At 39.7% G+C, this 16,307-nt stretch overlaps 1 protein-coding gene across 13 annotated transcripts in view; it reads right to left on the bottom strand.

Annotated features, from left to right (window-relative positions):
- The window catches only part of LOC109928974 (autism susceptibility gene 2 protein-like), a 475,973-nt gene that overhangs the window by 114,861 nt on the left and 344,805 nt on the right, over positions 1 to 16,307 (bottom strand). For all 13 annotated transcript variants that reach the window (XM_048611251.1, XM_048611260.1, XM_048611254.1 and 10 more), the window contains one exon: positions 452 to 500. In XM_048611251.1, the coding sequence (XP_048467208.1) occupies positions 452 to 500 (49 nt within the window). The remainder of the gene's footprint in view (positions 1 to 451; positions 501 to 16,307) is intronic.

Raw genomic sequence — 16,307 nt, 5'->3', positions numbered from 1 at the left:
AGGAAGTTTTGAAAATAGTAGAACCCTTCTGAACTGATTTTCAATACCACATCATAATGCTGACATTGACCAATATGTGTGAACAATACTGAATATCATGTTGAGCCAGATTTATATGATGAATTAAAACCTGCAAGTGAAATTCCAACCTTAAGAATTAAATGCCCTTATAAATCTCAGAGTTGTACAGAATTTGACAAATATTTGGTGGGCCGGCAGTAAAGTTCTATAGAACAGATTTCAAAGTACACTTCAGGCAATTTGCTAATTCCCACCATTAATTTTTAGTATAGCTTCCATTAAATGCACTGATTTATATCCAAATGCAGATGTGAAGCAAACCAATTTGGAAGATGCTACCTGTGACTCCAGCTCACTGAATGATAAAAATACTTGACTTGGAGTGTTTTCAAGAATGCAAATCCTGCCCTGAATGAGAAAATAAACATACCTTTACTTGCTGCAGGTGAGAAGAGTTTCTCTGAGCCTACATCTGATGCCTGTGGGAAAAGTGGAGAAGATATAGAGTTAACATTTAGGTTATAATCCAAAGTATTACTTGAAAATCACCAGTAGAGGGAAGTGTTCTGCCATCAAAGCTTACAAGATCATTAGCAATACATGCTTTTTAAAAGAGCATAATGTCAATAGATTTCGAATATTCTATTTGCCTGGGTTTAAATGGAAAATGAAGTCTTCCAATCCAACTTTCAGTGAGAAAACAGTTGTGGCCGCAACCAAGAGGCAGCATTTCAAGGATTCTTGAAAGAAAAATGCTCTTACACAACAGTCCCATGTGAATAAACAAAATATGGCATGGAAAGAGAGAAAATATGGCTATAAACAAGCTCTAGCTCTTCAACAAATATATTTTCAAATTTTGTAGAGAGGCTGTTCAGTAGAAAGCAACCCACAGGCCTTGAAACACAAGCAAAAACTGCCAACAGAGCCATGACATTTGCACTGCAGGACATGCAATTCATAAGCATTTGCAAACATTTTCAATCAACAATTTTTTAGCAAAACTGAATATTTGGAGTTGAAGCAACCAGACAATGGGTTATGTCATAACTATTTTCACTAATTTTTCAAAAACGCAGAAAGAAAGGAACATATACAGTCCATGTTGCACTCCTGGATGGAATTGATGCAGCAATCGGCAAAGTTCTAGCAAATTTCTTTGATACCCTCAGCCCTGGCTTAATTAGACAGTGCCATTTAGTCAATTAACCCCACCACTTTGATCTGGTCTCCCCTTGGTGCAAGGGGATTGAACTTCCTTCAAGTTTCACATGCCAAGACTTCCCACCAGTCATAAACCTGACTTGTCAGGCTCAGTAAACCTTTTGTACTCAAAATTGATTTTCAATGAAAACCATCTGTGGTTACAGGATTCTCAAGTAACACAGCTAATGTAAGCAGCTACACAATTTGCTTAATGCCAATGAGGGGTGGTAAGGTAAAGGATTAACAGATATGTTAAAATGGTTTGGGACTCTGAAAGCTGCTACTCGCTAATTTGGGGATAACATATATGAGGCTCTTAAATGTGTACAATATATTTTATAGGGGGTGTAAACACCATGACTCGCAAAAGGACAATTTAGGATTGTGCAGCTAACTCGTTATTTTTACTCATATAAATTTCTACCATTGGCAATCTGAGCATCCTGTTTATATAAAATAGAAGCAGCATTCTTAGAAAAGAAATTTTACTACTATGAAGAAAAATATTCAAATACAAATCCAAAAACAATCACAATTTGGAAACTTTGAACAAAGTTGGTGAAAATAGCTACTTATTAAAAAAGGTGTGGATGCATATTCCACTGGCCACAAATCAATCAAACTTATTTTCATCCATTCAGCTCACATATGTAAACTTGGAAGGAAAATGTTTGTTACATGTTCTAATAATTTCTGGATTGCTCAAGGGCAGTGTCGGCCAGTGATCCCAACACTGGGTTACTACCTTGATGCAGCATAGCAATACTGGTGACAAACTGCTGATCAAAAGCTTATACCACTTACAGTAGCAGCTGCAAGTATACGATACAATTTAAATCCAACCTGCTTAATTGGTTTATGTGGATGATTTTTGTCGCAGTTCTAAGATCTAGCAGCTAAAATGTTGCATCAATTGACCTTGTTACAGCATTAACTGCAACAGGTTATATTGTATCCTTAACATAATAAAATGTCCCAAGACATTTTAAAGGAACATTACAATACAGAGTATGACATCGAGCCACAAAGGAGGTATTAGGTTTGAACATTTAGAAAAGAAGAACAAACTTGGGTAGTCAACATGCATCTATGAAACAGAAAGCATTTTGACAATCAAAGTTCATTTGAGGATGAGATAGTAGGAACTGCAGATGCTGGAGAATCTGAGATAACAAGAAAATTTTCTGAAGAAGGGTCTAGGCCCGAAATGTCAGCCTTCCTGGTCCTCTGATGCTGCTTGGCCTGCTGTGTTCATCCAGCTTTACACCTTGTTATCTCCTTCATTTGAGGATGTTACTTGCAGAATAGACAAAGGAGAATCTATGGATGTGATGCACTTGGACTTTGACAAGGCTTTCGATAAGGTTTCACACAATTAGGGGGTATGGGATTGGAAGTACAGGTTGTTCTGCTATAATGCGTGTTTTGTTAACGCGAATTGGCTATTACACGATTGATGAATAGTGGACGGTGTTTGGATAACACGAACTTTCAGCTGTACAGGTGTAGGGGTTTTCCTATAATGCGATTTCTATAGTATGAGGTCACACAAGAACGCAACTATTGTGTTATAGGAGAACTACCTGTAATATAGTCGTATGGATTGGGAATTCATTAGTGGACAAAAAGGCAGAGACAAGGAATAAGAAACTGAGTGGGGGGAAACACAAGTTGGTTAGGAACATGTGTGGAAGCTTTAAGATGACTGGGACAGGCTAAGCGAATGGACTAACTCATGGTAGATGGGGTACAGAGTCGGTTGACTCAGTTGGCTAAATGGCTGATTTGCAGTGCACAGTAACACCAGCATGGGTTCAGTTCGTGCACTGGCTGAGGTTATCATGAAAGACACGCCTTCTTAACCCCTCCCTTTGCTTGAGGCACAGTGAACCTCAGGTTAAACCACCACCAATTGTCTCTCGCTAATGACAGAACAGCCCTTTGGTCTGGTAAAATAGGATAATTTCACTTTTAAAGGGAATATAATGTATGAAGTCACTTTGGCTGAAAAAAAACAAAGGCAGAATATTTCTTTAATGGGGAAGGTTTGGGAAATATGAGTTTCAAAAAGAATCTAGGTAACCTTGAGCATGAGTCATTAAAAGTTAGCATTCAGGTGCAGAAAGTAATTCAAACCGTAAGTCGCACGCTGGCATTCACTTCAAGGGGATTTAAGTACAAGTCTTACTGCAGTTGTGTACAGCCTTGGTGAGATCTCACCTGGGAGTATTATGTCCAGTTTTGATCTCCTAGCTAAAGGTAAGGTACACTATACGTAGAGCGAGAACAACAGTGGTTCACCAGATTAATCTCTGGAATGGCAGTAAAGATTATGAGATTTCCCATTTCTACTACCCTCCCAGATAGTGCCTCTAGACTCCCACCACCCTCGGTGTGAAATGAGTTTTCCTCAAATTTCCTCTACTACTCCTGCCCCTCCTTACTGATGATTCAACTAAAGGGGAACAGCTGCTTCTTATGCACCCTGTCCATGCCTGTCATAAATCTTATACACATCAATTAGGTCCCCTCTCAGCTTTCGCTACTCTAAGGAAAACAACCTGAGCCTATCCAGCCTTTCTTCATGGCTGGATTGCTCCATCCCAGGCAATATCCAGCTGAATTTCCTTGAAATAGATAAATAAATCGCACATTCCCACTGGCTAGTGAGTCTAAAACCAGGGTGATAACCTCAAGAATGAAAAACGAAGATGAGCATGAATTTCTTCACTCAAAGGATGGTGAAGCTTTGGAAGTTACAGAGATAGAATAGGTGTAACAAGCCAGGAGTGTAACAAGCCATTAGAACAGTAAAGCTTTAGGTAACAAAGGAATGAATGAGGGTTTCAGAAGGTGAACTGAAGTGGAGTTAAATTGCTCAACCTGTCAGAGGTGAAAATAGGCTGAATTGGCGTTGGCACAAATACAGGTTTGGCAGCTCACTGCATGGTCAAAATGAAGCCCAGGTTGCAGACAGACTGCTTTATACTCAGACTATGGCCAGCTAGAGGGACAGACTTGGTACTTGGCAGCTAGGGAATGAAGTTTGGGAGCAGGGACTAAAGACAACTGCTGGAGTCATCCTAATAATTAACTAGAGAACGGTTCTACCCATCCAGTGGTGGATGCCATATTAGTAGTCAGATAATTTAGCATCAGTGCAGGGGTCAAACAAAAGAGATGATGGTGAGGTACAACTGGGTGTCATCAGTGTACATATGACTAATTGAAACTTTGCTTCCAGATGAACAGCATATAAATGGAAAAGTGCAAGAATTGATCATGGAGGAGGTTACAACTGGGGACTTAAAGCTCAAGGTATTTGGGAAGAGTCAGCACAGCTTTGTGAAAGGGAAATCATGTTTAACTAATTCATTGGATTTCTTTGAAAGAGTAACATGCACAGTGGATAAAGAGTAGACTACAGAAAACTCGATTTCCAGATGGCATTTGACAAGGCCCCACAAAGGTCATTGTGCAAAGTAGGAGCTCCTGGTGTGAAGGTGACATATTAAAAGGGACAGGAGGTTGGTTGGCAGAAAACTGGCAGTATGCACAAATGCATCCTTTTCAGAATATCAGGATAGAACATAGAACAGTACAGCACAGTACAGGCCCTTCGGCCCACGATGTTGTGCCAAACTTTTACCCAAAACCTAAGGTCTATCTAACCTCCACCGCTTCCTTATACTATCATCCATATGCCTATCTAATAGCCGCTTAAATGCCCCTAATGAGGCCGACTCCACTACCCTCTCTGGCAATGCATTCCACGCCCCTACCACTCTCTGAGTAAAGAACCTACCTCTGACATCTCCCCGATATCTACCTCCTTTCACTTTAAAACTATGCCCCCTCGTAAAAGCTGCCTCCACCCTCGGAAAAAGTCTCTGGCTGTCTACTCTATCTATACCTCTGATCGTTTTGTACACCTCTATCAAGTCATCGTTCATCCTTCGTCATTCTAAAGAGATGTAATAAGTCATCTCAGCTTTTTACGATTTATATGATTTAGATGAGGGAAGCAAAGGCGTGATAGCTAAAATTGCAGAGGACACAAGAAAGGTATGTTGTGTTGCGAAGAAGACATATATAGAAAGTTTGAGTGACTGGGCAAAATTCTGGTAGTTGGAATATAGTGTAGGAAAATGTGAAGTTATTTTCTTTGGCAGGAAGAATAAAAAAAGGGCAAAATATAATTTAATTGGAGAACGGCTGCAGAATTCTAAGATGCAACAGGATCTAGGTGTTCGTGTTCAAGAGTCACATACAGGTAGAGACAGTAAAAAGGTAATGTAACGTTATCCTTTATTATGAAAGGAAATGAACATAAAACTAAGGACAGTATACTTCAGTTACAAGGCATTGGTGAAACCCCATCTTTAATATTTTGTGCACATTTGCTCTCTTTAATTAAGGATGGAAGGAAATGCATTTGATGTGGTTCACAGATAGTTTACTGGATTAATACCTGAAATGAGAATGTTGTCTTATGAGAAAAGGTTGAACTGATGGGGTATTTTTCCACTGGAGTTTAGAAGAGTGAGTGGTGCCTTTGCTGAAGTATGTAAGATCCTGAATGGTCTGACAGGTTGCTTGTGGAAAGGACGTCTGCTCTCAGTCCAGAGGTAGGGGGCAATGTTTAAAAATTTGAGGTTACCCTTTTGGACAAAGATGAGGTGAAATATTTTCTTTCAGAGGGTTGAGACACTTTGGAACTCTGCCTCAGCAACTGGTGGAGGTGGGGTCATTGACTATTTTTAAGGCAGAGGTAGATCAGATTCTTGTTAGGAAAGGGAATCAAAATTATCAGTGATAACTGGGAATGTGGAATTTGAAACATAAACAGCTCTTTCACGATCTTATTGAATGCCAGACCATACTCAAGGGGGCAAATAGTCTACTGCTGCTCTTAACTTGTATGTTCAAATATATAAGGGGAGGCAATGGCCAGTGGTATTAGCGCTGGACTGTTAATCCAGAGACTCAGATAATGTTCTGGGGACTTGGGTTTGAATCCCACTATGGCAGATGGTGGAATTTGAATTCAATATCTAATGATGACCAGGAATCCATTGTCGATTGTCAGAAAAACCCATCTGGTTCACTAATTTTCTTAAGGGAAGGAAACTGCCATCCTTACCTGGTCTGGCCTACATGTGACTCCAGACCCACAGCAATGTGGCTGACTCTCAACTGCCCTCTGGGCAATTAGGGATGGACAATAAATGCTGCCTGACTAGCGACACTCTCATCCTGTGAATGAATAAAGAAAAAAAACATGTGGAATTGGACAGGATCAAGATTAGATCCTGGGGGTGTAGGCACCAATGGAAAATGTCCAAGAGAAGTCATTGCAATTGATAATTTTGCTAAGATTAGATGGGTAAGAATGGAATTAAGTGTGAGTCGTTCATCAGAGTTGGATGACAGCAGACAGGCATTAGAGGAAGACAGTGTAGTCAACCATGCTAAAGGCTGCAGACAGGTCGGCAAGCAAGAGGAACTGATTGTTTATCTCTAGTTCAAACCAACATTGCAGAAGATCACTCATTCCCACCTTCAATCAGAAGTTAGCCATTGAATTCTTTACAAAGGAAGCTGACAATGAGAGATTCAGGTCAAAGAAAACCGGCGACTGTGCTCATATGCATGGCACACTTGGCACTTGCAGCGGCTCACTGCTTGTGTAAACACAGTACAATGACAGAGTTGGGGGAAACTAGAGTAGTTCACATGTATACAGATTGTATGAACATGCACATTTTTAACTGCAGTCAACAGACAAATGTTAGAGAAATTCAACTGAACCAGCAGTACCTATGGAGAGCCAAACACAGGTAATGTTTTGAGTCTGTTAGGACTCTTCTTCGAAAACAAAAAGAACTGGGAATTGGTGCTTTTTAATATCTTTGACAGAGGTGGTGGGCAAGTGAGTGGCACAAATGGCAAGCATGCCCAGAGCAAAAGTAAAAGCAAGTGGTAATGTTGATGGAGGAGAGATAGAGACAGAGAATAAATTATAGATGTGAAAAGGGTCCACTGTACTGACATCAAAACCAACAAGACACAAACAAGTTTCAGTGAGGTGGACTGTAATCAAAATGGAGGATACAGGTCACGCTCTGAAGTTGTTGAACTCAATGTTGAGTCCTGAAGGTTGTAAATTTAAAACTGAAATAAGGAGGAATTTCTTCTCTCAGAGAGTTGGCAGTCTTTGGAACTCCTACCATAGAGAGCTGTGGGGACACAGTCCTTGTGTATATTTAAGCCCAAGATCGATTTTTGATCATTAGGGGATCAGAAGTTACAGGGAAAAGGCAGGAAAGTGGGTGTGAGGAGTGCCAGATCAACTACGATCTTATGGAATAGCAGAACAGACTTGAGGGACCAAATGGCCTACGCCTGTTCCTACTTTTTATGGTCTTATGGTATAGTGCCAAAAAGAGGGAAATGTGGTGCTGTCCCTCCAGTTTGCATTGATCTTCAATGGAACACTGCAGGCCCAGGCCAGAAATGTTAGCATACATGCTACATGGTTTGACAGCAAGCATTATCCAGACTTTTCAGCTGCTTGCTCTGGGCATCCTTACCATCTGTTCCACTTGTTTCTCCTCCCCCGTGAACAGAATTAAGAACTACCATCTTTTAGCTCCTTTCAGTTCTGCAGAACAGGAGAGGCGATGGCCTAGTGGTATTACTGTTAACACAGAGACCCAGAAAACATTCTGGGGATCTGTGTTCAAATCCTGCCATAGCAGGGTGGTGGAATTTGAATTCAACAAATGTCTGGAATTAAGAATCTAAGGATGACCACAAATCCATTGTCGACGGTCAGGATAAACCCATCTGGTTCACTGATGTCCTTTAGGGAAGGAAGCTGCCATCCTTATCTGGTCTGGCCTACATGTGACTCCAGACCCACAGCAATGTGTTTGACTCTAAACTGCCCTCTGGGCAATTAGGAATGGGCAATAAATGCTGCCTAGCCAGCAACACCCTCATCCCATGAATGAGAAAAGGAGAAGTCATATCAGACTTGAGATGTTAATTCTGTTTCTCTCTCCACAAGTGTGGCCTGGCCTGCTGAGTTCATCTGGCATTTTTAGCTGCATAATCATCTTTGTTTCAGAGTACAACTGAAGAATTAATTTGTAGATAAGGTTCCTACAAAGTGTTGGCACAGCAAAGTTGAAACAAAAATTTTAGACAAAAATAGAAAATACAGTTTAATATGCATTCACTACCGACTCAGACTAAATTTTCCCTAAAGATTTGTAAGAAGAATGTGGTACATATGTACACTTCAGATATAATGCTCAGAAAGTTTATAGTTTTTCATGGTTACCAACCTTGGATTGGCAAAGAGGTTACAGATCATATCCATTGCTTTGCTGATTTCATCAGGCAAATACATACTGTTGGCCTGGGTCAACACTGCTAAACTAGAACCAAAGAAAGGAACAGTCCTAGGGAGTATAAAGGGAGTTATTTTAAGGCTATGGCCTCATTTCAGCATCGGATAAAATGTTCTCTTTTGTCTTAATAATTTCTCATCTGCACTGCTAACTATTTCCAAGCATCTATCATAATGTCTATTCCTACAGAATGAAGAGTCTACAGCACTCAAAGGGTTTAAAAAAAAGACATTACTGTTTGTTGCAAGTGTGGATATCTGAAAGGATTGTGCATAAGCACCAACAAGTTAAATATCTTAGTCTTCAACCAATCCTGTGGATTTTGTTTGCTGAGAGTCTGTACCCATGGTGTATAATTCTCCTAAGTGCATAAAATTTGAAAAAGCAAAACCATTTCCTTCCTGAACACAGTGGATTCATTTCTATTAACTGCACACTATCCTAGTGTAAACTCCTGTGAAATAGCTTTCCATGATTGCTCTCAACCATGTTAAATCAGGATTAGAGACATTGAAATTTTGATCAACCCTGAATGGCAAGCTGGTGTTGGTGAAAAGTCATTTTGACTAAAATAAAATAGGTTAAAAGTACCATATAACAGTACACAACTTGGAACACATTTTAACCAGATTCCAATGCACAACTTATTTTCTCCAAAGCGTGTAACAAGTATACGTAACAATTAGTGGAAAACTACCATGTGTTTAATAGAAGATAGGTCTGAATAGCCAAAAGAATCAGATCTTCCTTGTAATTGCAAAGCCTGTCCCTTCAATGTGGGCAGACTGCAGATTAAGGGACTGAACTGAATTCTGAGCGAAAAAAGCAACAAGCTTTTTAAGATGCTCAGTCTTAAACTAATTAGTACTTTCAAAACTGGAATTTTACCCCCACCGGAAATCCAAATTCTTTACTTAAAACTGCCTCACTTCTCTCATTTTCAGTTAGAAATATGGAATTCACTCGGTCACTGAAAACCTCCTTATACAGATTTGGTACCAAATCACTTTGAACCTTTACAGTTAAAAAAAATTACAGATTTGAATTATTCTTTACCTTCTAACCCTCTCACTCACTCAAAATAAAAATAAATAAATGTTAAAAGATTAGCTCTTATAGACCAAAAAAAATTAATAGCAGTATACCGCAAGCAAGAAGTTAATAAGTATGATTTTTATAGGATGGAAGCAAATTCTTTATCAACAAGTCCACAGGCTGGAGTCCCACTGGGTCATGTGTACTGAGGCTGCTACATTCATTAATGTTCTCTACAGTATCTTTTTCATCTGGAAATGCAAGCCCTGCCCAACAAACTGCAGGAAACTTGACCTCTGAGCATGTCCACGTATTAAGCCTGAAGCCACAGATACCCTCTGGAGAGCCATCAGCTGCAGAGTTTTTCTTCCCAATTCCCTCCATTAGCTACGCTTTATGAATCACCTTCCTCTGAGCTCAACAAAGCTCCCCTAAGGAAACGGCTTTAAAAGCTCTTGAGGTCACAAACTCCCAAGCTATGCTGGCTAAAACAGTTGTAGAATGATATTCAAGCAATGGGAGTTGAGCATGAAGTCTCAGTGCAGTTTAAATACTCCCTAAGGAGTCTGTGTTTTATCTCCTGATACTCTTTTTGTTTCTTACTATCAGCTAACCTCGACCAATTCATTCAACGTCTTTCTTTGTACCCTCCTATAATGTAGAGCCGATACAAGGATTCGGTCTCCCTCATCGCCAGATACCAAACTGCCATATAAACTCCAGAGCTGGCAGCTATACAAAATACCACAAGCTCTTGGCAATATCATAACTAGGATTTCTCTCCATGCAAGGTGCCTGCATATATCAGTGTAACAGCACAGAAGGGAAGGCTTGGCATAGAGGAGTAAAATTATGCTGGCAGTAGACAGCACTCTATATACATGTGTCATTTTGCAGGCACGGCAACATTTTATTACCAACACGCCTCCTTCCCCCGACACTTGAACTAGTTCCAAATTGTAACACATGTTCCACTGCCTTTTATGTTATAAACACATTAAACACTTTTACGACAAGCATTTTTCACATACAACCAAAATATTAGTCTGTTGCCAGTTGGTGTCAAATCTGACCCATCCCCCCTCCCTTTTTACTACACTAACAGCTACAAAGCAGCTGCTGCAGCTTATCATGGCTGCCTGTCCATTAACTTTACAAATTAACACCCTATCAGGGCAGCGCAGGACCGATTAATCAGTGAATGCCTGTCTGGTGGTTTATCGCTTGAAATTGCTACTGCTAACTCTTTGGAGCTAGTATATGGACGAGAGAAAGAGAAGAAACAAGTGAAAAGCAGATGAACGAGATAGAAGGCAGACAGGGAGGGAAGAGGAACAAAAAGATAAAAGGATTAGAGAAAAACAAGTCAAGCTGCCTGGCCAAGGATTGGTATCTAATGAGAAATGAAAGCAGCAAAAAAAAGAGAATTTTGGAAAAGGATCTAAATCTAATTTGCAGAGTTAATAAGAATCATGACAATCAAACTGGTCGAATCCAAATTATTAGACTAAGCTGTTCCTGAAATGTAAAAATAAACCTAATTAGCTGAATCCACATTAACTCTACTGTTCTTCTCTCACTCATAAAACAAAAACGTTTTGTGCTAGATTGGCACACAATCAGTACACTATTTCAGCATGTCTGTGATACAAGCATAGTCCAAATCTATTTCAGAGGGTTGATTCAAAACAGACACACGCCTGATCCTCTGAAATGCCACACATTTGATCTACATGCTGCAAAACATACTGCCAGTGTAAACAAGCTTGTCTTAAGTGCCGGCTGCATGCCAATGTGGATTCATACTAATGTCAGTATAACCTAGCAGCAAGCAGTGGCCATAATTCCCCTCTCACAATTGATGAATTCCCCCTCTCCTAGCTACCAGGTTCCACTTACGACTGTTTTTTCATCACTTCGTTGTTGATGCTCTTCTCAGTGGTTAAGCCTTCCAGTTTTACTTCTTCATTTCAACAACCTCCACTATCTTTCAACTCTATTCAGCCTTCTGAAATCTCCAGTCTACACATACACAAATTTCTTCCAGAACGCAGACGATCAGCACTCACAATCTGAAGTTCTCAAGGTCCATTTGTTGAATTACCTCTTGATCTCTGCATGCCCTTCAAGCGAACAATGATAATTTTCACGTTTCAGAAGTTTAATCAATAGCTTTCAGTCTCTTTTAGGGATCACCTTCATTAGTCTCCTACCTCAAATGGAATTCCTGCATCACTGAAATAGTCAATGAAGGAGTTATCTTTTGTTCAACAAATGCTTCCAGTCAAATTTCAATTTAGTCCAAGTCTAAGCATTGACTACAGTTCCTATATCCGAGATGTTCTTCTGTCCCAGTCCTTAGAAATTGTGTTACAGCAGGAAGTAAGGCTACACACTGTAGGTAAATTTTTTTTAACATGCATTATAAATTTACTGATTAGGAAATATGTAACCACAGCACATTAAGTTTATATTACAATCAGCAGAGAAGCTACAGAAAAGAAACAAAATGAGAAAATACTGTTGGGAACTGACTAAAACTTATGAAGTGAAAAATCTGGGTTACCTTCACTAAATCTAACTGCAAGCCATACTACACCAACATGATATGACTGTAATTTTCAAATTACATGCAGTCTGGTTTATCTTAGTCAAATGAAAAATGAAGAACGAAGAACGATGCACTTGCAAACCAGGCAGATTTGTGCAATGTTTTGAACCCAACGGACAGTTTATTCATTGTACCAACCTAACTGTTGTCACTTCTTTCAGAACAAGTAAAAGCTGCACCAAACCAGTTAACATCCATTCTTTACCACGAATCACAAGCTGATATGGTGCTACTTTGTTCCACAACCAGGGAATTTGAATATTGAAAACTTCCAAGACGGTCGTATGAAATATTTGGATGGGAAATACGTTTGAATCTTGTGTCTTCTGGTTCACAGTACAATCACTGTGAGTATATTCTATCTTAAAAAAACCTCTCAGCCACAAGTGGCACACAAAGCAAACTCAACAAGATTTTTAATGATGTGACAGAAATCACAAGGTTTATAACTGGACCAAAGTGTGCTACACTAAAACTTGTACAAACGAATCTTGTAAAATGTTGATAGAAAGCAGTGCCCAATAAAATGAAAATGCCTTTTAACTTAGGAGTGTGTCGTATTATGGTAGAAGTTGTATAATACTATAGGAAGTATAGAGATAAGATATAATTGCATGTTGAATTAATCTTCATGGAAGATCAGGCCTGTACTTTATTACCATTGAGTTAGATATAGACCTGTGTTTAGCTCCCCCTACAGCTGCCAGATGTGTAGAAAGCCTGACACTTGAGGTTTATCATCAGGTACTGCTTCAGTGCATACTCTGCATTCATTTCCTAGACTTTTGCAATCTGCAGTTTGGCAACATTTCACCCGTTAATAAATGTACAATAAAATATACATGTCATCAAAAATCCTATCCAAAGGGTGAAGAGACAGGTATAAGAGCAGAAAACTTAGTTTTATTTTTGGAGACAGAATGTATGTTTGTTTTAGCAATGCATAATTGATGATATATTTGGGTATATTAATTGTGAAGGCTAAAGGTATAAAAGATGATAATTGCGGCGAACTTGTCTGCCTTACTTACAGGTCTAATGGTGACAAAACTGAGTGAAATTCAAAATATTGTTTTTAACACTGCCATTCTGTGTGTTATGTCAACTGCAGAGGTTATACCTATTTTAAATATTAGCCCACAATCTCCAATATAATCATGCATCCAAGATCAGCAGTGTTAATTTGGTCTGAAGGTCAGAAATATTTCAAAGATTTATTTCTACGTACTTATACAGAAATCATTTAGAAACATGGAAGCAGATTTGATTGTCATCATTTATTTACAGCTAACAAAATCTGGTAAAACATTTATTTATTAAAGTAGATGTGAAATGCATGTATTGTACATTGTACCTTTCCCAAAATCTGGAAAAATCCAGAAAAACATCTTATGAGCCCAAGCAAAAGTGATCTCAAAAAACATTAACTTGTGTTTGTCAATTAAGTGTTTTGACAAAATAATTTTTTTTCATGAACAAGACAAAGGTGCAGCACCACAATTACCAAGAACTTTGATAATGACCTTTGCTCTAAGGTATTTTATATCAGACACAGTGACTGTGGCAAAGCCACTAGCTTATCCAACAATACTCTCCTTGGTATTCAGGGTTTGAGTGAAGATTTGTAGCTCAGGTGCTGGTTGTAGATGTTGGCGTATTCGCCGAGTGGGAGGTTTGATAGCAGAAGGCTTTGCAGGAGGCTCCACAGCACTGAGGATGTCACCTAGTAAGGGGACGAAACGTCTGCTATCAAACCACCCAGCTCGGCGAACACGCCAACATCTACACTCTCTTTGGTAAAATGCAAACAGACTTCAGTAGATATCAAAGACCTCTAGCCAAATTGAATTTATGGTGTCTGATAAGTAGCCTACTGAAGACAAGCATCAAAAATTTATCTTTGCAAAAATAAAAATCCAGCAAAAAACAGTTAAAAGGTTCTAATTAATGTTTTTGATACTCAATTTGACACATTAAGGTTTCATAGATCACTTTTTGGCCTAGATTTTCTAGGAGTTCTTTATAATTTTATGATAAAAATTAAAGATGATTGCTAGGATTTGAATAGTTTTTTCGCCGATGGGTCCCAGAGGTATTTGTTCAAGCAGTTACAGAACCCAACTAATTGCTTTGGGCAGATGGCTTCTGGATTCCGAATCCTTTTAACACTGGAGATGTCTCCTTAGGTAAACCCAGCATGAATTTAAACCTCCAGTGGAAACACCGCATAAACACGTTTTGGTAGAGAACTGACGGAAATGTTCACCCCTAGTTTTACTCTGCATCACATCACTCTTCAGTGAAATAGGCATCTTACATTTCCTGTTGACTAGGAATTGTGTATTTACATAGTCATGCATGTACATGTACATTTAAGTTTTACATCACCACCTTCACTGAGCTTATAGATGAAGGAGACTTCACCAAGTCCCTTTCTGCCCCAACTTAGGTCTTTATTCTGCCAGTATCTAAAGTAAGTAGGATTAGATTCACTTCAGATAACAGGCTAATGCCTCCGTCTACAATGTGCAGAGTCAAACCACTGTCATGAGTTATAGCCTACTTGAACCAATAATACTGAAATGTGTCATTGCTGGATTACATGCTCCCAATGCTTTCACTTTCTCCAACCTCACATTCCCTTTGTTTCAATTATTGTGCAGTTCAAATGAATGCCAAGCAATTATCACCTGGAAGGAGACTCAAATTTATAGCAAGGAAAGAGGCCATTCAGTTATAGGATCATAGAATCCCTACAGTGTGGAAACAGGCTACTTGGCCCAACAGGTCCTCACTGACCCTCCAAAGAACATGCCACCAAGACCCTAACCTCTACCTTATCCCTGCATTTCCCATGGCTAACACACCTAACCTGCACGTCCCTGAACACTATGGGTAATTTAGCATGGCCAATCCACCTAACCTGCACATCTTTGGACTGTGGGAGGAAACCTGAGCACCTGGCGGAAACCCACACAGACACAGGGAGAACGTGCAAACTCCACACAGACAGTTGCCCAAGCTTGGAATCAAACCTGGATCCCTGGCGCTGTGAGGCAGCAGTGGTAACCACTGAGTCATTCATTGTGTCCATACTGGTCAACTACACTAATCCCATTTTCCAGCTGTTGGCCAATAGCCTGGAGGCTATGGTAATGCAAGTAAACATCTAAGCATTGTTTAAAAGTTACAAGAGTTTCTTCATTGCACTCTTCTGTAGCCAGAACTTCTCTCCTCAGATAAGTACTCCAGATGTAATTGCACCAAGGCCCTGTACAATTGTAGAAGGGCATCTTGCTCCTGTACTCAGATTCTCTTGATATGAAAGTCTTCTTCACTGCCTGCTGCACCTGCATGCTTACTTTCAGCAACTGGTGTACAAAGACACCCAGGTCTTATTGCACCTCCTCCTTTCCCAATCTATCACCATTCAAAAAAAATGCCTTCCTTTGCTACTAAAGTGGATAAATGTGAGTTTATCCACTTTATATATCATCTGCCCACTCATTCAACCTTCCCAAATCACACCAAAGCATCTCTGTGTCCTCCTCACAGTTCATCCTTCCACCCAGAGATTGTAGGAACTGCCGATACTGGAGAATCTGAGATAAGGTGTAGAGCTGGATGAGCACAGCAGGCCAAGCAGCAGAGGAGCAGGAAAGCTGACGTTTTGGCTCTGGACCCTTCAGAAGGGTCATATGTCAGAGTTATACAGCATGGAAACAGACCCTTCGGTCCAACCAGTCCACACTGATCATAATCCCAAACTAAACTAGTCCCACTTGCCTGCACTTGGTCCATATCCCTCCAAACATTTCTTAATCATGCACTTATCTAAATGTCTGTTAAATACTGTAACTGTATGCGCATCCACCACTTCTTCTGGAAGTTCAATCCATACACGAACCACTCAAAAAAAAAAATCCCCTCGTCCTTTTTAAATCTTTCTCCACTCACGTTAAAAATATGGCCCCTAGTCTTGAAATCCCCCACCCGAGGGAAAAGATACCTGTGAT

The sequence above is a fragment of the Rhincodon typus genome, chromosome 24 (genome assembly GCF_021869965.1).
Source record: "Rhincodon typus isolate 14 chromosome 24, sRhiTyp1.1, whole genome shotgun sequence".
Lineage (NCBI taxonomy): Eukaryota > Metazoa > Chordata > Chondrichthyes > Orectolobiformes > Rhincodontidae > Rhincodon > Rhincodon typus.
This window is presented reverse-complemented; position numbering and strand designations above follow the sequence as displayed.